The sequence below is a fragment of the Primulina tabacum genome, chromosome 3, assembly GCF_025594145.1.
Source record: "Primulina tabacum isolate GXHZ01 chromosome 3, ASM2559414v2, whole genome shotgun sequence".
Lineage (NCBI taxonomy): Eukaryota > Viridiplantae > Streptophyta > Magnoliopsida > Lamiales > Gesneriaceae > Primulina > Primulina tabacum.
In genome coordinates this window covers 17,964,842-17,989,211 of record NC_134552.1, presented here as the reverse complement: position 1 = coordinate 17,989,211, position 24,370 = coordinate 17,964,842, and the positions used below count along the sequence as shown (strand labels likewise).

The 24,370-nt window shown below is 35.6% G+C and overlaps 1 protein-coding gene and 1 long non-coding RNA gene across 4 annotated transcripts; both read right to left on the bottom strand.

Moving 5' to 3' along the window:
• Window positions 1-6,125: 6,125 nt before the first annotated feature.
• LOC142539057 (uncharacterized) lies at window positions 6,126-16,085 on the bottom strand. The gene is made up of 3 exons (XR_012818799.1): window positions 15,785-16,085; window positions 10,314-10,370; window positions 6,126-6,314 (listed from the first exon to the last, which is right to left on the bottom strand). It is a non-coding gene; the product is annotated as an uncharacterized LOC142539057 (long non-coding RNA).
• Window positions 16,086-19,763: 3,678 nt separating this feature from the next.
• LOC142540914 (putative inactive leucine-rich repeat receptor-like protein kinase At3g03770) lies at window positions 19,764-23,968 on the bottom strand. 3 transcript variants are annotated; one of them, XM_075647380.1, is made up of 7 exons: window positions 22,215-23,968; window positions 21,986-22,119; window positions 21,500-21,743; window positions 21,055-21,308; window positions 20,935-20,960; window positions 20,672-20,783; window positions 19,764-20,144 (listed from the first exon to the last, which is right to left on the bottom strand). In XM_075647380.1, exons 1-7 carry the CDS (start codon window positions 23,602-23,604, stop codon window positions 19,899-19,901), a joined length of 2,406 nt encoding a protein of 801 aa, XP_075503495.1. In that variant the 5' UTR covers window positions 23,605-23,968; the 3' UTR covers window positions 19,764-19,898. The 3 variants fall into 3 exon arrangements, with proteins under 3 accessions (XP_075503495.1, XP_075503496.1, XP_075503497.1); XM_075647381.1 differs by having other exon boundaries at window positions 21,094-21,308; window positions 22,215-23,967; XM_075647382.1 differs by lacking the exons at window positions 19,764-20,144; window positions 20,672-20,783 and having other exon boundaries at window positions 20,937-21,054; window positions 21,094-21,308.
• Between the last annotated feature and the right edge of the window lie 402 nt (window positions 23,969-24,370).

Here is a 24,370-nt window from a genome sequence, read left to right as displayed (position 1 = left end):
AAAAAAACCTTCAATATCGGTACTAAAACGTAGCTCTTGTCACTAGCTTTCCGAATATGTATTTACTTTAATTTTTTGATAAATATCGGTGACGGAGATACGACCGGTCAAAGGCGGCGAAATTGGTTGAAGAAGAACTCTCGGGAAGTTGATGAGGAAGAAACGAAACGAAATGATAAATATTATATTATTTTATTTAACTTAATTACTAAATGGGCTGGGCTTGGGTGTAAATTGGGCTGGGCTTCTTGTTTGGGACTGGGCTCTTACATGTGTAATACTCTATATATATATATATAATATAATATATACTTAAAGCCGAAAAATACTTAGTTGTATATTGAGTTGCTAGCTAGCTTGTACATAGTTGATAGATATCAAAGTTGGCCTTAATACTTGGCAACCTTCCAACATATTTTCTTGGCTATAAATAAGCTTCATTTCACTAAAAAAAAAAACAAAAAAATCGAACAAAAAGCCCCAGAAAAATGCTAGGAAAATACCCATAAATAAGGAAAAATATGAAAATAGAAAAAAAGAAACTATTAAAAAATTCCCAAACCCTCCTATTCAACCTAGAAATCATTTAGTATGGAAGATGTATAAAAAATATAAGCAAAGTCGGAGCAGAAAAATCAAAACCGTGAAGAACATAAGTTGCTCAAGTCCAAAAATTGCTCTTCCCGGGTCGCATTTTCATGCATTTAAAATTCTTGTTTAGTTCTTGTTTTAGGTTTTGGTGTATAACATAAAATTTGTTCCTTGTGTCATATAGAGTCCATGCATGGAAACCAATTGTCCTAGAAGTCGAGTAGTCGTATTGTTGGGTGCAATAATTGTCCCTTCTTGGTAAAGCGATTGAACCGTGGTACTTGAGCTGTTATGCGGTTTAAAAGATTTAAGTTGCACCATTACTACTAGCTATAGCTTTTGGTAAAGCGGCAAGTGCTCGGTCCTACAATTGGTATCAGAGTCAAGGTCACGGGTTCGATTCCCATTGATTGCAAAGAGTGCAATTATTGGGAGGGAGATTGTTAGGTGCAATAATTGTCCCTGCTTGGCAGAGCGATCGAACCGTGGTGCTTGAGCTGCAGTGAAGTTTAAAAGATTTGAGTTGCACCATTACTACTAACTATAGCTTTTAGTAAATCGGTAAGCACTCGGTCCTACACGTATTTTTGTTGGCAACAAAGTGGCATACCCACTGTTTTGAACATCCGAATTCTTGCAAATCGGATGTGGTTTTACAAAAAATTTGTATACAAAAATTGTAGATCTTGATGAATTAAGTCCACCCTGAAAATTCCGGTTGCGCCTGGTGTCGGAAGCTCGGTCATGCACCTTAAAAGTGGATAAATTTGATTCACCGTTTAATATTAGATTGAACAAGTACGTTATTGATTCTTTAATTAGTTATTTAAAATTATGATATTTTATAGTAGTTTTTGTATATATAGTGATATCACCGTTTAATATTAGACAAAATTTGACCAAATCTTAAGCTTTGTATGTTACTGAATTTATCACAACATTTTTTTCCAATATTAAAAATTATATATATTATTTGTGAAAGTGGATATAATTTAAAAACATATCATGACACTAATATCTAAAGTATAAGGTTACAGTGTGGGGATTAATTTACTTTAATTTTGCTGACGTGTGATATTATAATAATTACCAAAAAAAATGACATAACACTATGAAATAATAATTATAATAATTATTATTTATGTATTAATAATAATTAGTGGGTAATAAACAAATGAGTACGTCTATTGTAAGACTGTCTCACGAGTTTATATCAACGAGATAAGTCGATTCGACTCGTATCTACCATAAAAATAATTTTTTTTGCATAAAAATTAATAATTTCTCACGAGTTGGATCGAACTGAATATTTTTCTCATAAAATTTATCATTGAAACAATCTCATTATAATTTTTGTGTTCAGTTTATATATTTTCTTATATGAATGTATGTTTGATATATAGTAAAATATATAAGGATAATTTGGTATTTAAAAGATATTCAAATGAGATATTAAAAATTAAGTTGGAGATATCCAACTTTTAAATAAAAAAAACCTTAAGCTGTCAGACAACTTATAAATTGTTTTTAAAATTTTTTGCCTAAAAAGATAGCAGAGCTTGCCAAACACTGCATGATTGTATTTATTTATAGTTCATAGAAAGTGGATAAGAAAAACTTTATGAAAACGAGGTTCGTTGGAAGACAATTAATGAGAGGAATTTGCATAGAAGACGACTCCATGCATGGAAACCAATTTTCCTAGAAGTCGAGTAGTGGTATTTTTCTGGCTACAAAGTGGCATGCCCACTATTTTGAGATTCCGAATTCTGGCAATATCGCCTGTGGTTTTACAAAAAATTGTATACAAAAGTTGTAGATCTTGATTAATTAAGTCCACCCTGAAAATTCCGGTTGCGCCTGGCGTTGGAAGCTCGGTCATGCACCTTAAAAGCGGAACTTAAAATGTTCGGGATTCCATATATACACTTGCAATGGTATTTTCCTTTGCTGGACTTAATTCCTTAATCATGGATAAAATTGATTCAGGCCTCCGGTGCATCATGTTCATGATTTGCATGCATATGAACAACCATCAAAATTAATTAGCCAAGTGATCAATCTCACACTCAACAATACTACAAAGAATATTCTCTTTTACAGCATGATAGAACCATCTTAATTTATCGTAGCATCCTTTATTTGTACCATGAATATCATGCATCGCCAATTCTTTGCTTTTCCACACTTTGTGGTAGTCTAACTTTACTCCATAATCTATTTGCAAGTCCTTTTGCATGGTACAAGCATGATAAGAGGGCTCTCATCTCAAGTTCTTTCCAAAACATTTGCAATCCAATATGCATCGGTTGTGGATACCCTCTACTATGTAGATTACTTTCACTACATATATGTTGCATATTACATTTTCGGATGCCAAAAATATTTTTTGCTTTATGTTTCGAAGCATAAATTCTCCAACCACAACCTTTTTCACTATAAATAGTAATAACCTTTTCACTGTCATTTTTAAGATACACAAAATGAACGTCTGGTAGCAACAACATAGTTTTTCACACATTTCTTAAATCAACGACATCCTTGAATGTTTGCCTTACACCACAATACAATTAATCCAAGCATCTATGCATTGGAACATGGGGCCCGTTCAACCTCGCTATCATTCCTTGATTGTGTGTCTTCCTCATCAACCCTTACAAGTTTAATATAAAATTAATAATATAAACAAGAACATCAACTACAAAAGCTAATATAAAAGATACAAAATATAAAAAAATTAAAATTAATAAATTGATAATTTATACAGAACAATCTAAAAATTTCATTTCATTTTTTTATTGTATTAAAACCGGTACTAAAACATTATCAAAACACCAATATGAAAATGTATTTAATAATAAATAAATGTATTTTACCTCCCATCATCCAAGTTGTTGAGATGTTCATTGCCTTTTCTATGCCCTCAATTCGATCGTTGTAAGCTTCACACACATATGAAGATGAATCATTCTTCAATACGTAGATCCACCGCATAAGATGCTTGCGTCTTTGCATATTTTTTGTCGAGACTCACAAAAATATCCATCAAGCTACACCACTGACGAATGAGATCACAAAAATCATGCTCACAAAAATATCCATCAAGATACACCTACTAAAGAATGAGATAAAAAAAAAAGATGTTTTTTGTACTTGCAGCAACCCAGAAACGAAACATTGCAATGACCACTTCCGAGTTCTATTCTCAAGATACTAAAAAAAATTATATTCAGCACAATAAGATCAAAACATCATACATTCATTCGTACAATCCGAGTAAATGAACTGCATTCCCACTTAAATGAGCAGACAACAGTGGTTGGATATGCAGTGGAAATTTCGGATAGAAGATAGAAGACGTGCCTTATATGCGTCCTCACACGGACAAGGAGAGGACTCTATAAATAGAGCTCTCCATTTCATTCTGAAATCATCATTTTTCGAGTTTTCTCTCATCTTATACTATTTAAGTGCTTAGTTCTATAATATTTTGTGAGGTGTTTTGTTCTCCTATATTAAGAGAGTGTGTTCTCTTTGGAAACAGAGTAAGTGAGTTGTACACCATAAAATATTATAGTGGAAATTTTTTCATCTTGCCCGTGATTTTTACCCTAAATAATTTTTAGGGGTTTTCCACGTAAATCTCGTTGTCCAGTTTATTCTTTATTTTCATATTATCTCAAATTACCGAACGTGGGACCAACAAGTGGTATCAGAGCCTTAGTTTAAAATTTTTTAAAATTCTGAGTATGCTTTGTAGTTGCAGCCTAAACTGATCTGCCACATCAGAAAAAAAATTTTGAGATTTTTTATTAAGGCGGAATTATTTTGTCCAGCCTACTAAAATTGTTGTAGACATAATGACGGACAGGTACGAGATAACAAAGTTCAATGGAAGCAATTTTATGTTGTGAAACATAAAGATACAAGCAGTTTTAAGAAAGGAGAATTGCTTGGTGGCTATTGGAGATAGACCGGTGAAAATTACGGACGATGGAAAGTGGAATGAAATAAATGATAATGTTGTTGCCAATTTACACTTGGCTATAGCAGACGAAGTATTGTCAAGTATCTCTGAGATAAAAACAACAAAAGTTATCTGGGATACTCTGACGAAGATGTACGAGGTCAAGTCGTTACACAACATGATTTTTCTAAAGATAAGGCTTTATACTCTTCGGATGACATAATCATCATCAATGACCAACCATATCAACACACTAAATACTATATTTGCACAACCCACTTCCATGGGGCATAAAATAGGGGAATATGATTGTTCAGGGCTTTTACTTCAAAGTCTACCAGATTCATATGATCGACTTATCATCAACATAACCAACAATATTCTTATGGGCTTTCTAAAATTCGACTCTGTCTTAACTACGGTTCTCGATGAAGAAAGTCGGCGCAAGAGTAAAGAAGATAGGTTGGTAATATCGAAGCAGACATAAGCTTTATCGATGATAAGAGGAAGAGGATTTATGGACCGTGACTCCAGTGGGAGCCAAAGACGAGGTAAATCAAAGTCAAGAAATAAGAAGAAAAATATTTATTGCTTTGAATGTGGCAGTAAAGGGCACTTCAAGAAACAGTGTACGAGTATTGAAAAAAATTCTCAAGGAAATGGGGCTAATACTTCAGACGGTGGTGAAATATTATTCAGTGAAGCAGCAACAGTTGCAAAAGGCAGGCAAAAATTTTGTGACACATGGATTATGGATTCAGGAGCGACGTGGCACATGACATCTCAGAGATAATGGTTCGATCATTATGAACCAGTCTCATAAGGATATGTATTTATGAGAAATGATCATGTCTTGGAAATCGCTGGGGTCGGTACTATCAAAATGTTTGATGGCATCATTCGCACCATACAAGAGGTACGATGTGTGAAGGGACTGACGAAGAATATTTTGTCCTTGGGGCAATTGGATGACATCAGGTGCAAAACTCGTATCGAGAATGGGATCATGAAAATTGTGAAGAGTGCGCTTGTGGTTATTAAGGCGGAAAAAAGTTGTTGCAAATCAGTATGTACTTTTGGGAGAAACACACAAAGAGGCGGAACTAGTTGTTGCATCAATTGGTTCAGGATTATGGCATAGAAAGCTCAGGGATATGTCAGAACGAGGGTTAAAAATTCTCTCAGAACAAAAGCTGCTGTCGGGACTTACAAAAGTGTCACTACCCCTTTATGAGCATTGTGTTACCAATAAAAAACACAGATTAAAGTTAGGCACTTCTACTGCCAGGAGCAAAATCATACTGGAGTTCATTCGGATGTTTGGCAAGCACCGGTTGTATCCCTAGGAGGAGCGAGATACTTTGTGTAACACCCTTCTTCTATACTTAACACGCTTAATGATACTTATACTCATAATCAAAATAGGGTTTGATTATATCCTTTATTATGAAGTAATTCAAATAAAAGTATCAATTTGATGGTTTATAAAAAAATTTGGCATGATGTCCACACATTTTGTAAAATCCAAAACTCAAGCAACAATATCGATGCATATATACAAGCATATTTTCATACCCAAACATACTGCGTATCGTTATACACATAGTCATAAACGTCGTTTCAAACCATGGCATAAAATTTATCATAATACATATGCGGAAGCTATACAATAAGATGTTCAGGTTCTTGTCGATGTAAGGCACGTCATGAGCGACCATTGGCGAACCGGCATCTTATGTATCTTCATTACCTGATCCTGTAATACATGAGCTACGTGAGTTTATAAAACTCAATAAGTTGGCACTTATACATATCAATATACGTAGAAGGAACATACATATCAAGTCGTGATCAACAATGAATCTTTAAACCATGTCATACCATAGAATATATTCATGTTCATTTTTGTACTTGAGCCTCATTAGTTGATATTGGAAACTTAATTTCGGTGGTTTGACAAAATTAGATATCAATCTGTTAAACTAACTGATCACGAACACACGAATTGATAAACTAAAGTTATCAACCGAACTGAATCTACTTTGTCAACTGACTGATCAGTTGATATACTCAGTTGTGTAGTTACTTATCAGCTGATCATTCAGCTGAACACGTCATCAGTTGAAAAGGGCATTCAACCGACAATAGTACAAAGCAGACTGTACCTTGTAGTGGGACGCCGCATTTCAGAGAATACATTGTACGAATATCAGAAGAATGTTGACGTTGCAATCAACGGATACAAAAGATTCAAATTGTATTTATTATTACCATTGGAAGAAAGCCTATAAATAAGCAAGAAGAACAGATGAGACATAGAGCTGAAATATACGATTCATCCATTCTCTCAAGCTTGCTGTTATTCTGCTAAATTTATTACTCTCACTTGAGATTCAAAAAGCTCACACTCATTAGAAATATTCGTAGCATTTAAGGCTACCTTTCGAGCTAACTAGCACAAACCTCTGTATTACTTATATCAGTCGTGCTAAAATCCAGTTGAAGAACTGTGAGAATTATTGTTAACTAAGAGTTTCAGTCTTGGCAGTGTTAAGTCCAAACTGAAGCGGGTCTGTACAAATTTTGTATTGATCAAAGTCTTTTAGTACATATCATATCCTTGTGATAGAAGGGGTGACGTAAGAGTTATTCAAATATCTGAACATCCATAAATCCTTGCATTATTACTTCAGTCATTTATTCTATCTTTCAGTCAGTTTATTTCCGCAACTATATTAGTTAAACTGATTGACATCGACTGATAAGATTCCTAAGTTTCAGTTTATCACAAAACTGATACTTCATTCGAAGAAGGTTATAAAAATCGTGAGTGTTTATTCAACCCCCCCCTTCTAAATACGTTTCTACCTATTAACCGATCCTATCAGTTGACCTGTACTACTATGCTTGCTTTATTATATAGCTACTACTGTGTTGATGTCAGGGAGCACATTTGACAACCCCATGCCCGATGAACATATATTGGCCAATAGGTTTGGTGGACTTAAAACAACACATGATGTCAACAAGCTCATTTATCATATAAAAATCAGTCATTTTCCTTCTCTTTCATATTCATGTTCATGACATAGCACTCATCTTCAATATTCATAAATGTCTTTCATATTTAATACATAACAATGGAATATGGTACTACGTTTTCATCAATAAACATACTAACAATGTACATATAGGAATAATCAAAGGGAAGCATTTGAAATACATAATATTACTCATGTATTACTTCAAGAACATGCCAACATACAGTCCAAGCGTACGAATACTGGTTTGAGACGATGTTTCTCGCTCCTATACTGTCAAATACATCAATAAACCAATCACTATGTCTATACTAGGTGAAACAGCCATTAAAGAGCTGAATACTTACCACCCTAGGAGGCCCTTGTGATGAAGAATTAAATTCTAACTTCAAAAGAAGGAAGAAGAGGAAAAATCACTTGGAGGAGGAGTTTTTTGGTGTTCCCTTGAGTTTTGCTGTGAAATGAATTGATGAACTGGTGTGGAAGCCTAGAAAATTCGAAACTTATCTTCTTATGTATAAGGCGGCGCTTGGACGGTAACATATTACCGCTCAAGCGTGGAACTTTCTGCCCAAATGTTGAATTTGTAGTGCACCCGGGCGGTAAGATCTTACCGCTCGGGCGCCAAACATTCTGCCTCTGCGTACAGTTTCATCAAAGATTGCTCCAGAAACGTCTCTTCCCTTCATAATTAGAAAACGTGGTAAACAGAAAATTGTAGCCCTATGTCTTGGCTTGCATCTCCAACTAGGTTCATGTCATTTGGAGGCATGTGTAAAAAGTTATACGCAATCTACCAAAATATGTCATTGTAGGAATGACGATACACTTCGTGGCGCTTTTGGCTTGTCTTCCACAATGATTTGGACAAAATCCAAAACATGAAAGTTGTAACCTTATATCTTAGCCTTATGGTTGTGACCTCACACAATTTGGATCAATATCCAAATCATTATGCTAAAACACGTTAGAACTGTCATATTTTCATCTCATTTCCTGCAGTTTCATACCAACTTTCATTACATTATTTTATCTACACATCTTACTATTAGCATTTAGACATATATTCATTCTCAATATAACATGGATAATATATAAATCATATTCAATCTCATTATCGATATTTTATTCAACACATGAAACATAATGAGTCAAATAACTATATAATAAATGACATAAACGCATCATTAATCATTTGTACGAGTAATCGGGCATTACACTTTGTCTCGTTCATTGATGATTTCTCTAGGAGATGTTGAGTGTATCCAATCAAGAAAAAATTAGATGTTTTCCATATCTTCAAATATTTCAAAGCGCGGGTTGAACTTGATTCTGAAAAGAAAATCAAGTGTTTGAGGACTGACAATGGAGGAGAATATACCAGTGACGAATTTGATGCATATTGTCAACATGAAGGCATCAAAAGACCATTCATGACGGCTTACACACCACAACAGAATGGAGTGGCGGAGCGGGTGAATAGAACCTTGTTGGACAGAACAAAAGCTATGTTGAGGATTGCGGGTTTAGACAAGTCATTTTGGGCAGAAGTAGTCAAAATCGCTTGTTATATTATCAATCGTTCTCCTTCAGTGGCTGATTGACCTGAAGACTCTGATGGAGATGTGGACCGGGAAGCCGACAGATTATTCTCATTTGCATACATTTGGAAGTTTTGTGTATGTTCTATACAATGAGCAAGAAAGATCGAAGTTGGATTCGAAATCCAGAAAATGTATCTTCTTGTGTTATGCTGATAAAGTAAAGGGGTTTCGCTTGTGGGATCCTACTGTTCACAAGCTTGTCATCAGTAGAGATGTTATCTTCGAGGAAAATAAAGTAAAGAGAGACAAAGGCATGCTGAATTCAGAAACTGCTATATTTCAGGTGGAAAATAAGACGGATGAAAGTCAAAATTCTTGTGAAATAGTACCAGAGCACGAAGAAAAAAAAATGTTAAGTCTGAGATTTCCAATGTAAGGCAGTCAACTCGAGACAGAAGACAACTAGGTTGGCTTTCAGATTATGTCACTGAAAGCAACATTGCATATTGTCTATTATCAAAGGATGGTGAACCATCGAGTTTCCACGAGGCTACTCAAAGCTCAGATGTATCCTTGTGGATGATAGCAATGCAAGAAGAGTTGAAGGCATTAGACAATAATAAAACTTGGGATCTAGTTACACTACCACGAGGGAGGAAAATCATTGGTAACAGATGGGTCTATAAGATCAAGCGTGATTGCAATAACCAAGTGGAGCGGTATCGTGCTAGATTGGTGGTAAAAGGATATGCTGAGAAAGAAGGCATCGACTTCAATGAGATATTTTTTCATGTGGTTCGGCTTACAACAGTCAGAGTAGTGTTGATATTATGTGTGGTGTTTGTGAAACGTCTGCTTAATCATTTTCTTAAAACGTGCTAATTTTTTTTTCAAACCTCACATAGCATTCGGCCGAACCATAAAATATTTTTGACATTATTTTAAAATAAAACACCCAACTAACATTTGAAAATCAAAGGAAATAATTTAGCATAAAATTATCCAACATTTTACTAAACCTAAAAATAACATTTGAAAAGTATAGCCCATACTATAACCTCTCAAAACCACTCATAAATCAATTGTCGTAAAAATATCTTTAACATCACTTAAAATCATGAATCGTAAACTATTGCGAAAAACTAGCGTAGGTCCTCAGGTTTTGTGTACCTTCAGTCCAGCAAAGTCAACCATCAAGACATCCATTAACATTATTATCATAATCACCTGCATCAATGACACCTAGTGAGTCTAAAGACTCAACACATCATATTCTTGATAACAAGTACTACATATACAGATCACATACGACAATGAAAAATACTTACACTTTAAAATATCATTTTCATGAAGATGCGTAAACTTAAAACATAACATTTTCGTAAACATTTTCATGATCTTATGCATAAACATTTTCATACACATTTTCATATAAACTTAAACATATTCATATTCGTATCCATATTCATATCAACATATCCATGTCATCATATTCATATTCATATTAACATATCCATATTCGTATCAACATATTCATAGTCGTGTCAACATATTCATATTCATGTTCGTCTTTTGTTGAATTCAGATCGTGATTGTGACTCGTATTCTTGATCGTATTGGGCGATGGATCCATCTAGAGAAAACCACGGTACTGGGCGGCGGGGGACACCAGCAACACTCTCACCAGGTCAACGTATTAACATATTCGTATTCGTATTCGTATTCGTATTCGTATCCGTATCCAAGGAAACACGATCGTCGGGCTCCCACTGGGACCATAACCCTCACGATATTTCCAACATATTTAGTCACAATCCCTTCACGTCCTTCAACATTTCGTATTTTCATCACTTAATAAAAACATGCATATAATATCATTTTTCTTTTAAACCAAGCATGCAAAATATCTTTTAAATGTCCAAATTAAATCATAAAATTCATAAACATTTAAAAATCATAATTTAACATATTAAAATCATAAATATCCATAAACATTTTAAAATAAACATTTTTAACAGATTAAAAATCCGTAAGCATTTAAAATAAACGTTTTAAATTATAAAAATCATAAAAAGCCATAAACGTTTCAAAATAAACATTTTAACATCATAAACGTTTAAAATAAATATTTAAATCATAAACATTTAAAATAAACATTTTAACATATTAAATCATAAAACATTTAAACATATTAACATCTTAAAAATCCATAAACATTTAAAATTGACATATTAACATATAAAAATTCCATAAACATCCATAACCATTGAAAATAATCATATTAGCACATAAAACAGCATTCAGGACACTGCCATGACGTTTACTAATTTATAGGTGTAAAAAGACTGTTTTACCCCTAGACGTAAAATTTCACGTTTTCGACTTTTTCTTAATTCCGTTGACTCCAATATGTCCCAAATAATTATTTAAGTTTACATGAATTTTCTCGTATTTTTATTTAGCTTAAATCGAGGACTTTTCAATAATTCTTTAAATATGACGTATTAATGCGTTTTAATCCTGAATTAAACCAAACCTTGATATAAAATTCCCAAATTAAAAACTTAGACTTCTAATAATTATTTAAGCTTAAATATAATTTTGCATAATTTTATAAAACTTAAAACTAGGCGTTTCAATTAATTCGTTAATTAACGTTTCGTGCGGCGATTAAATCCCGGATAAATCCAAACTCGTTATTTTGATCCCAAACTTTAAACATAGCATTTTTATTATTTATTCTACCCTTACAAGTCATGAGCCACACCCGTGGATGCATGGATTCAATTTTTAGTTCTTAAATCTCGTTTTTCACACAATAACGAACCCACCGAGCCATCTCCCGATTTACTCGAGCCACGCCCGAGCCACTTTGAGCCAAAACCTAGCCAACCCACCTAGGGACCCTACTGACCAAACCCATCCCAAATAACCAGCCTTGGCCCGACCAAAAACCTCCTGGAATTCGACCCAATAATCTGTATTTGTTGAGCGTGTGTTACCCTTTGAGCAATAAGACTCCCACCTAGTATAGGACCCTTCCATCCCTTAACCACTTGACCCCTCATGACCCTAACCTTCCCTGTACCATGCCAAGCCCAAGCCCAGACCAACCCAAGTCCTGAAACCCAAGCAGCGAAGCCCCTGAACCTTGACAGCAACTTCACGCCTAACTTGCTGCCAAAAGCTTTCCTCTCACGTTTTCTGTGCTTGGCTCGAGCCCCATCGAGCCACCCTGCACCAACTCATGACCAGACCCTCTAGGGACCCCCCTACTGGACCCTTAGAACCCATAGGACTCGAGCCCCAGTTGAAAACCGCAGCCAAACTTCCCAGCAACCCAAACTGGCCGAGAAACCCACTTTGACAAGGACTCTTGTTTCTGTCGCTAGGACCTAGCCAACCCAACCAGGCCCTGAACCATCCCGGCCTAGCACCCTTCTAGGACCCTAAGGACCTAACCTAGCCCAGCCCAAGCCCTCAGGCCAAGCCTTTCCCCATTGCATAACCTATTGAAACCTACGCTCCATCTTGTTGTAACAATCGGGTGGAGTCCTAGCTTGCGAGGACTCCTCCCCAGCCTCGAGTCCTAGCATGGCTAGGACTCTTCCCTTGACCCCTCACGGACCCTAGCCAAGCCCTGGTCCCAGCCAAACCCAAGCCCAGTAGCAAAACCATGAGCCGATGCCCCCCTTTGATCACATGACAGAATTAAGGCACCAGCTTGTTCTATTCTTATGTACAGTCCGTACATGTGTTTTCTAGGACATTAGGACGTGTATAAATCTTCTCTTTTCAATTCTTAATCATGGCAGCCCCTTATATACATGTAAATCATGATTTTTGGATCAAAATCAAGCTTTAAAAATTCACGTTTGATGCATGTACGAAAATATACCAAGGTGTTCTTATTTTTTTCATGCAATTCATAAATAAATACATAATATGGTGTGATGATGAGTAAAGGAAAAATATGGCGTGCCTTTGCGTTTTAAACACACGAATTATCGTTGATGATTGCGAAGAACGGGGCAAGAACCTTGGCTTGAATTCCTTGTAGTTTCCACCGAAATTTTCTTTCAAATATTGAGGGTGTGTGTGTCGTGTGGTTTTAGGAGATTTTCGGTGAAGAATTTTCAGATTAGTAGGCGTGTAGTATGAAAGTTTGGGGGAGGGTTTATTAATTTAAATATTTAATTAATCCCTTAAACAAGCTTAGGCCCCTTAAGAATGTAATTAGGCACATTAGTGCTTGATTAAAGTTTAATAAAATATAAAAATAGTTTTGTTAAAATAAGTTTGTGAATTTATTAGCCGGGTTGCCAAAACGTTCGCATTTTTGTTGAAAATCCAACACCAATAAAATTTAAGTACTGGCGTATAAAATCACCTCAAAACTCTATATTTTCAAAAATAAGAAAAAACATCATCCATAATTTGAATAATTAAAAACAATTAACCAATAAAAACATTTTTTTATTTTTCAGCCATCGGTCTTCGTTCCTCGATCGCAACTCGAATAACCTTTTAAAAATACATTTTAATGCAACCATGTAGAAAGTATATTTTAAACATGCAAATATGCACAACATAATTAATTCATGCAATTAAAATATTTAATTAAAATACAAGATAATTTAATAATTGCATGCATGTGGTTCGCGTGGACCTTCGAATTTTCGGGGCGTTACAGTTTGACCTACATCTAGAACAGCGAGATGTGAAAACGGCATTTTTTCATGGAGATCTTGAAAAAGAAATCTATATGCTCCAGCCAGAGGTTTTGCAGAAAAAGACAAAAAGAACTTGGTTTGCAGGTTGAACAAATATCTGTACGGTCTCAAACAGACGCCGAGGTGTTGATACAAGAGATTTGATTCATCTATCATGAGCCTTGGATACAACAAACTGAGTGCAGACCTTTTTACATATTTCTAGAGGTCTGGTGATGATTATATCATTTTGTTGTTGTATGTGGATAACATGTTGGTAGCAGGCCCCAACAAAGATCAGATCCAAGGATTGAAGGCACAGTTGGCTATGGAATTTGATATGAAGGACTTGGGACCAGCAAACAAGATTCTAGGGATGCAAGTTCACCGAGACAAAAGTAACAGAAAGATTTGGCTTTTCCAGAAAAATTATTTGAAGAAAGTCTTGCAACGCTTCAACATGCAAAATAGTAAGCCAATATCGATCCCCTCTTCTTGTTAACTTCAAGTGATCCTCCGAGATGTGTCCTACCAGTGAAGCAGAGAGGATGGAGATGTCTCGAGTACCATATGCATCAGCAGTGGGAAGTTTGATGTTCGACATGATCTGTACAAGACCGGATATTGCTCAAGCAGTGGGAGCAGTGAGTCGGTATATGGCGAATCTTGGACGAGATCATTGGAATACAGTTAAGATGATTCTTAGATACATTAAGGGTACCTCAAATGCTGCATTATGTTATGGAGGATCAGATTTTACACTCAAGGGCTATGTCGATTCAAATTATACAGGTGATCCTGATAAGAGGAAATCTACTACTGGTTATGTTTTTACACTTGCAAGAAGAGCTGTAAGCTAGGTTTCAAAACTGTAGACAGTTGTGACGTTATTTACAACGGAGGCAGAATACATGGCAGCTATTCAAGCTTGCAAGGAGGCAATATAGATCAAAAGGTTATTGAAGGAGATCGGACACAAACAAGATAATGTTTCTTTGTTTTCTGACCGTCAGAGTGCCTTGCACATCACAAGGAATCCAGCTTTTCGTTCCAAGACGAAACACATCGGAGTCCAATTTCACTTTGTACGGAAAGTATTAGAAGAAAGAATTGTGGATATGCAGAAAATCCATACAAAATTTAACATAGCTTATTTTATGACCAGGCCAGGGAGCACTGATAAGTTTGAGTAGTGTAGATCCTCTAGTGACCTAACAGAAACGTAAGCAGCAGGTGATGACAAGATTGAAAGAATGTGTAGGAGATGTGTTTAATTCTCAATCAAATCTCCAAGTGGGAGAAATGTCGGCAAAGTCAAAAGTGTCAGACAACATTGCATTAAATGAGCACACAGCGGTGGTTTCTATGCAGCAAAAATTTCGGACAAAAGACAGAAGATGCATTTATACGCGTCTTCACACGGACAAGGGCTCTATAAATAGAGCTCCCCTTTCATTCTGAAATCATCTCCTCTTCGAGTTTTTTCTCATCTTACAACATTTGAGTGCTTAGTTCTATAATATTTTGTGATGTGTTTTGTTCTCCTATATTAAGATATTGTTCTCTTTGGAAATACAGTGAGTGAGTTGTACACCATAAAAAATTATAGTGGAAATCTTTTCATCTTGTCCATGTTTTTTACCCTAATAATTTTTAGGGGTTTTCCACGTAAATCTCGGTATCCATTTTATTCTTTCTTTCATATTTATTATCTCAAATTACCGCACGTGGGACCAATAAAAAAAACTAGAGATTGGCCAAGAAATCTGTAAAATTAACACGATGCACGAAAATTCAACGCAACCACTAAAACCATAACAAATCTCGAAGAATCACTCAATAGAAAAATATAAATTACAATACACTACAACAAACAGTGTCATGCAATTTCGCCTGTAAATTTCAATTTCTTCAAATCTAAAATCATACCTTCAAACCTGCGAAACAATGGCTTTGATATTTTCACGTTCCAGTGCCATTTCGCAAAGATTTGCAACTTTCTTCACTCCAAGTCGACGCAGATCTACAACATTGCGGTCGGTGGATTAGTAGTTTAGGGTTGAGGGAGAAGGTTGGGGAGAATTTCAACCAGAACGAGGGAAAAATAACTCATAATGACTGTTCTCGGATTTTTGTTTTTCTAACAAAAAAGTAAAGGGTTATTGTTGGATTTGAAAAAAAATTGAGGACATTTTCATATTTTGACCTGAAATAAGGAGTTGAAACAAAGTTCAAAGATTTGTTAGTCAGTGGGTACAAAGAAAGTCTGAAACAAGGACTCACGACAAATTTATGTTTCTTATTAGGGATTTATCGATTTATTTGAATTTTGGCACCTCATTTAAAAATTTTAATTTTTTTAGTTAGTACCTTAATCTAAAATTTTCAGCACTTTTATCATGCAAAATTTAGAAAATTAATATGTGCGTATATTTATATTGTAGCCCAAAACCTTCACCCATCACCATCTTCATGTGAGCAGTGAGATTTCAAAAAAAGAGGAGAGCGGGGTTTCAAAGTGAGGGATTTTTCTGATCCATTTCATAGATTCAATCGCACTTATTTTCTTGTCACCTTTGTCATCTTTGAACCATCCATGTTCCCAAAACAAGTTTTACTCATTTCTTGACGTATGGGTGAAATCGTATTAAATTTTGTTTGTTCCATATTTATATAAATGAGTCGAGGCGATCTAAGTTTTTTAAGAAATACGTCCATGTTTGGTGAAACTTTCGACCACATGCTTGCTGTAAGTGGTCAAGCATGAAGGGATTTCAGAGTTTTATAGATGGAGACAGGACATTGCCAAGACGTCTAACATTTTTCAAGTGTAAAATGAACGTTTTGCCAATGAAACTCTAACTTTCCCAAATTATCCTTAGACTTTAAAACGATGACCCAAATGGCCAAATCCATCCAAACTTAACATGACAGCTTAAAATACACTTTTAAATATTTCTTAGACGTAAACTTAAGTTTCTCGACTAATTTTTTAATTTGTTTTAAACTTAAATCTACGTCATGTTTTTAACCTGAATCGACTCGAAACTCAATCAAACTTTACCAAACTTGAACCAAAGCTTATTAAAACCTAAGCATACCTTATACAACCCAAATCAAGCCAATTACAACCCTTGAACAAGCCTAGAACAGCTACTGGAATTTGCCCCTATTTTTTGAAAACCCTAGCTTACCTTGCAATGCAACCTTCAACTCTAGCCCTTAGCCAACCCGCCTAGACCCAAACCAAACCCCATGGGACCATAACCGACCCCTAGGGACCTTACTGGATAGAACCTAACCAGGCTAGAAGCCGCAGCCCTCGAACCGTGACAAAAAAGCCATGCGTGACTTCATGCTTGCGTCCCAGCCCCTTGCCTTCGCACCAGCCACCGTGCAGCCACCATAGGACCATCCTACAGCCCCTTTAGGTCTTTTGGACACGCCCTAACAGCAGCTAAGTGCGGTGCTTCTCGAGGACTCCTAGCCGAACCTAACTCACATATAACCCAATTTCGTTCAAGCCTTTGTCCCTGCTGGGTGCATTCCTTATCTAAGCATCTACGGACCCTTAGAATATTGGAAAAACGTCCCTTCAAGAAACCCTACCATGACAGCCCCTTTGTGCATCATTAGCAAGAGTTTTAGAAGATGAAAACTCTAGTTTTATGCATGTATAGCTATAAAAACAAAAATACAAAAAATGCATCATATTTTTCATGCAAGGATAATTAAATACACATAATATAGTGTGACAGATGATTGAAGGAAGATTAAGGCATGCCTTTGCGTATATTACGCACAAAAATCAACTTGCGATGCGAATGACGTTGGCGAAGAGACGCGGAGTGCAACCTTGCTGATTTTTCCTTCAAACTTCGTGAATCTTCCTCTCAAAATTTCATGTGGTGTGTGCTGATGAAGAGTCCTAACAAGTCTAGGGTGAGGGGCGTGTATTTGATGTGTGTGTAGGGTTTTAGGGCTTATATTTTAATTAAAACACATGGTACAAGCTTAGGCTCATTAACCTAGTATAATAAGCTCATTAGATAATATTTAAAATATTTTGTTTAGGAAAATTTGCAAAAATATTAGCCGAATTCTAAAAAAATCCCTATTTTCATTGGAAATTGATTGTCGGTTTAAAATACGACTCGACATGCAGAAATACCTTATTTTCGAAAATTCAATTAAAATACACCACTCATTAAAAAATTAAAAATAATTATTTAATAAAATATTTTCTCTCATATGGCCCCCGATCTCCGTTCCTCGATCGCGTCTCGAATAACATTTAAAACACGGTTTTTATGCATTCTAATCTAAAACTACATGTTAAACAAGTAAACATGCACACTATATTTAATCCATGTAATTAAAACCATTTAATTAGTCATTTTTCATTTTCCGTAGATTTTCACAGAGTTGGATTACGTTATCGCATTTTAGACCTTACATATGATATTATTATTATTTATTTTTTAGATGGTGTTAACTCTATTTCCATATCTTATAGCATAATCATTGCCTTGAATTCAATTATTCATCATTCACGTAAATATTTCTATTATTTTATTATATTTATCTTATTATACTATTTTTAAAAATTTGAAGGATATAATATTAATATTTTCAAAAACTTATGTGAGACGATCTCACGGATCGTATTTTGTGATAGTGATCTCTTATTTGAGTCATCCATGAAAAAGTATTACTTTTTATGCTAAGAGTATTACTTTTTATTGTGAATATCGGTAGGGTTGAACCGTCTCACAGATAAAGATTCGTGAGACCGTCTCACAAGAGACCGCAAAAACTTGTGTGAGACGGGTCTCTTATTTGGGTCATTCATGAAAAATTATTATTTTTTATGCTAAGAGTATTACTTTTATTGTGAATATCGGTAGGGTTGACCCGTCACAGAAAAAGATTCGTGAGACCGTCTCACAAGAGACCTAGAGACGGATCTCTTATTTGGGTCATCCATAAAAAAGTATAACTTTTTATGCTAATAGTATTATTTTTTATTGTGAATATCGGTAGGGTTGATACGTCTCACAGATAAAGATTCGTGAGATCGTCTCACAAGAGACCTACACAATCTAAAAATCATTTAATATAATAAAAACTTCAAATAATGTGATATCCAAACTTATAGTAGTAATCACGAGTTAATTCAGCTTTTTTTATATATATAAATTGGAAGTTTTATATAATATAAATAAATTTGTATTTTTCGAAAAACTTTCAATTTTAGAAATTTTCCACCACTGAGTTTGGAAATAGCATTGTATTTCTAGTCATAATATGATGAAATTGTTCCATATGAAGTGAAATGCGAGCACTTTATACAAGACTCACAATTGAACCTTTCCTCATACACAAAGTTCGGTTAAGTCGATCCTGACATCCAAATAGAGGTATAAAGAAACTGATCTGGTTTACGAGCTTTTCAAATCAACTCGAAAAATATTTGATTTATGTTTCGAGATTATCGAATTCGGAATCAAATTATTTTGTTCGATATTTTCCGAGCCTTAATATTTTAATAAAAGATACATTATATATGAAATAAATAAATAAATTTCAAACTTTTCGAATAATTATTTTCCGTCACTAATATCAAACTCGAACTTTGATTCAACCTCGAACCAAACATTTTAGAATTTCGAGTTTTCGAGTATTTATTTTCGGGCATTAATATCAAACTCGAACTTTAATTCAACCTCGAGTAAAAAATTTTAACATTTTGAGCTTCGAATCGAATACGAACTCAACTAATTCGAGCCTTAAATTTGTCATTATATTCAGCTCAATTCATTTTGTTTGGGAAAACACCCCAGATCCAACGGCCCCAACGATCGTTCCCTTGAGCCAGTTTTGAGGAAATTTCCTCACAAAGTAGATATAAAACCTTTGAAGTAAGAGGGACTTATTCACTACTTCCACCACAATATATGCACATCCAAGTTGCTCACATTTACAAGTTGACAAAGTATCAAATGACTACAGATTTAAGGTCTCCTCATATTTGCCGCTATGCCTATATGGCACAAGATAAAGATTGCAGTAATTTTCCAATTCTTTGTTCACCATCTGATGTTGCTTGAACTTGAGCTGCATATTGCAAGTTCCAGAGGACATCCTCAAAAGACGGGCGAGTAGACGACTCGGGAGAAATGGAGTTGATAGTTAAGGATATCACGATTGAGAGAGATTCTTGACAGCAAGATGCCAGTACAATTGGATCAACTATTCCACCGATGCAATCGGGATTCCCTAAAGATACCTGTATATCGCAGAAAACTTGTAAAGAAAATGCATTAAAGCTTGATGGAGCTCGAAAATTCGAAACTCTCACTTGATAACCTCGGATTGCAGGGGAAATAGAAGGGTTAAACAAGGAAAATGAGCTTCAGAAAGGAGAAGTGGAACCAATAATGTTTGAACAACGACAAAAGAAAGCACCAGAACTTTGGTTTGACATCGGATGGTGATTATCGCCATCCTTATGCTACAAGTACAAACAATATGGAAAATAGAGGGAAGGGAGATGAAAAGGTCAGATTTCTAAATAGACTGAATTTTTTTGTTGGTTTACTTAGTTTTACTTGCCTTTTTTTTTATTTGGGCCAAGTCATTTGTGGTCTAGGTTTCTCGTTTCCTGTTGTTCTCTTAAGAAAGAGTATGAAAACACTTGTTAAGCTAGAAATGTAAATCAAAGAATACAGGCTCCAACTCAGATTGAGTATTCATCAATGTGGAATTCTACTCTAGATAGTTGACATGGACTCGTTATTCAATCGTATTATTTACCATTTCGTTGAGCACGAATGACTCTTTTCTTGCACGAACTGATGGTGCAACAAGTGACTCCAGTAATATCATCCCGAAACTATAAATATCGTCCTCAAGGTTCTTTATTTGCCTGCATATTTAGAAGCCATGGCCAGTGATTCTAGTTAACTCAAAAGAAATGGTAAACAACACTGCTTATTATATATGTTTAAAGATTTTGTTAAAGCAAAATGTATGGTCTCTGTTATAATAACATTTTTATGATCCAAAGTATCTCATACCATGATTTAAGGCCTCCACTTTCTTCCTAAAAAAAGAAAATAACAAGATGATATATCAGTAGTGTAACGGTACTTTCTTTGATCGCTGAAAAATTATACGGTTTGCGTTATGTTCCATACCTTGTCCTTGTCAAGTTTTTGATCTGTTATGTTCCATACCTTGTCCTTGTCAAGTTTTTGATCAGCTACAACAGATAACCCATAGTCACGGAGCTTCCCTATCCCATTTTCAATTAGCAATATGTTTTTTGCTTTCAGTTGGTTGCTGAAAAAACCAGGAATTATTCCATTGTGCAGAAAATGCACAGCCTTCGCAATGCCGATTAGAATTGCCAACCTATCCGGCCATCTGATCACCTTTTGAGAACTAGTTTCTGCAGAGTCGATGCAGTAAACTTTTAGTAATTTATCAAGCAATATACCATGGTTAATGTAGTTATCATGCAATCCATTTCCCAAAAATTGCTCTAGCTTAAGAAATATTGCTTCAAGAAAACTTTCAGTTTTGATGTTGAAGCCAATAATGTCATATTTCAACCGATGACAAATTATTTGCCACCCTCACCAGAAAGACGAGCTTGATAATTTCCATGAGGTATATATTCGTAAATAAGATAGACTTCACTGACACCGGCTTCATCTTTTCCTTCAATCTTGATGCAGTGTCCCAGGAGGCAGACCAAATGTGGATGACGAAGTTTAGCCAGCAAATCCAGTCTAAGTTTGAGGTTTCGGATAGTATACCTTTTTGACACTTTCAAACACCGTACGGCTACCTGATCCCTGTTTTCCAGTCTTCCTTTGTATATCTGAGAACAAGACAAAACAGAACCCAATATTAATAAGGCCAATATTGACAGAAGTTGCCTAGTTTTGAATCATAGGCACAACTGCTTCTTATTCAAGAAAAGTACGCACAAGGCCAAAGGTAAAAAAAAAAGATGGCTTTACTAGAAATTTAGTGCAATATTTTGGATCTTGATTTCCATCCAAGAAAACAATAAATCGCCCTTAAAAAGAAAAATACATCAATATGAAAAGATCGATCAACCTTTCCGTTTGAACCTTCGCCCATCAAGGCTAGATCGTCGAAGTTGTTTGTAGCTTCCTTTAGCTCGTCGATAGAAAATAGTCGGTGAGCAGGCCTATCTTGTGTGCCTAACTTTGCCGCATCAGAAATAAATCCTGTGGAGTTAAGACTAATCCTTGACAAGCTGCTTGGGAAGATAAATTGCAAAAATAGCTATGCATTAACTGAAATCGCGAAGGCAACAACATACTTGCATTTGTTATAAGCTCAGAACCGCGACTTTTAACTGAATTATCTTGCACGGACTTGTGCAGCAACTGCTGCTCTGATGATCCGTGAGGGCAATACTGTCGACATAATACAAGAAATCCAAAAGCCAGAGTCGCCAATATGACCATGATCCCGCAAATTACACCTGCTAATATCCCCACAGTCTTCCCTTTAGAGTTCTTTTTTCTGGATGAGTTTTCTACACAATATGCTTCGGGATGCTGGTGTTCCAAATCTATCGACAAGCAATTCCCTCCAAACTTAACCACTCGGGTTTTCAAATCCGAGCTTAAACATGATGGAAGAACGCCTTTCAATCTATTGTTAGAGAAGTCAACTAATCCAAGGCTACTGCCACAAGATAAACTTGATGGAAGCGAACCGATCAACATATTCGATGCCAAGTTTAATGATGTGATATTGGGCAAGGTAAAAAGCTCGGAAGGAGTAGTACCCTGAAGAGCATTGAAAGAAAGGTCAAGTTGCTGGAGATTATTTAGCTCGCCATATTGCTTAGGAATTCTACCAGAGAAGGAGTTGTTGCTCAGCAAAACAGCAGTTATTCCTTTTGGCATAATTGGAAGTTCGGAATCTAACTTATTGTTGCTCAAATCCAGCCAGTTTAAGCTAGACAAGCTTCTAAGATCGGGCAATTTACCAGAAATTTGATTGTTGGACAAGTTGATATCCATCAAAGAAGTAGCTCTTCCCAATGAAGCTGGTATCGGACCATAAATTTGATTGTTCTTCAAACTCAAACTTGTAAGATTTGAAAATGAATCTAACCAATTAGGAAAAGTATCATTCAAGAAGTTGCCATCAAGTTTAAGGATCTCTAGGTTCACAATTCTTGGAAGTGTCTGAGGAATTGAACCATAGAAAAAGTTCCAACTCAAATCTAAGTATTCAAGAAACTGCAGCCTATGAATTTTTACAGGAATTGGACCCCATATGCCTAATGACACTAGACTCAAAGATCTTAAACTATTAAGCCTTGACAATGTTGCTAAAAGTGAATCCATTGAGAAATTTTGTGACAAAGTTTGATAAGGAATAGGGAATCCATCAAAAGCACTGGCCCTTGTTTGCATATCACCATATATTCTGATTTCAGAAATAAAATTATCTTGACATGAAAGATTCACTTGAGGAGAAGAAAAATAACACAGATCAATTCCTTTATTGAGCCAATAATCCAACTGTTTTGGGTACTCTAATTGCTTCCTTAACTGCAAAAGCACTTGGATTTGAGAGGATTGCAGTTGGAATGTACCACAGATCAAGAAACCCAGTGAAAAACAGAGTAAAAAACACAATCTCGAAAATCCCATCTTAGGCTCAGCAATAAATTCACGAACACTTAGAGACATAAATCTTCATGAAAAAGAAACATTCTTGAGAAACCCACTAATACACTCTACATAAAGAAGCAAACTACACCAGAGATCGCCAAATAAGCTGAACAAATTCAGATCACCGCTTCTGACACACAGAACAGACTCATGCAGAGAACAAACAACACTACTTGCAAAAAACAAGAAAAAACAAACGCTCCAAAATTTGATCTGCTATAAAATCTCTGAGTGGGATTTGAATGTGAATGTTCGTTCTTGAAATTACACAACTTTATTGCTCGCACGTGCTGTTTGTTCCATTGGAAACTGTGAGACCTCTTCGGTCAAGGAAAATGAAGTGAGTGTGTGGGGTATATTCAGTAATAGACTAATAATAGCCAGGCTTGCAGTCGACTAGCTGAGAATATAAGAACCAAAAAGAGTCAAGATTTCAGGACTGAGTGACGTTATTAATCACAAAAATTCATGAATTTATTATGTATCATCACTACAAAAGTCGTCGTCAATAACTTCGATCAACTATTAAATTAAGAAAATGACAAATCTATATTAAATGAAATGAACGGGACTGTCTAGATTTTGGCTACGGGCGATGTCCGATTCATCGGGCAAGCAAATCAATAGTCCTTTTTCAGTGAGGAGTTTAGTGATGGTAAGGCATCTAGGATGCTTGTCCGACATATCAATCCGGAACCGGTTTAAATCGGTTTTGTGTTTGATGATGCCCCGGGATGTCCCGGGTCATGGATAGGTCCTGGGACTTCCCGGGCCATGGAGCATA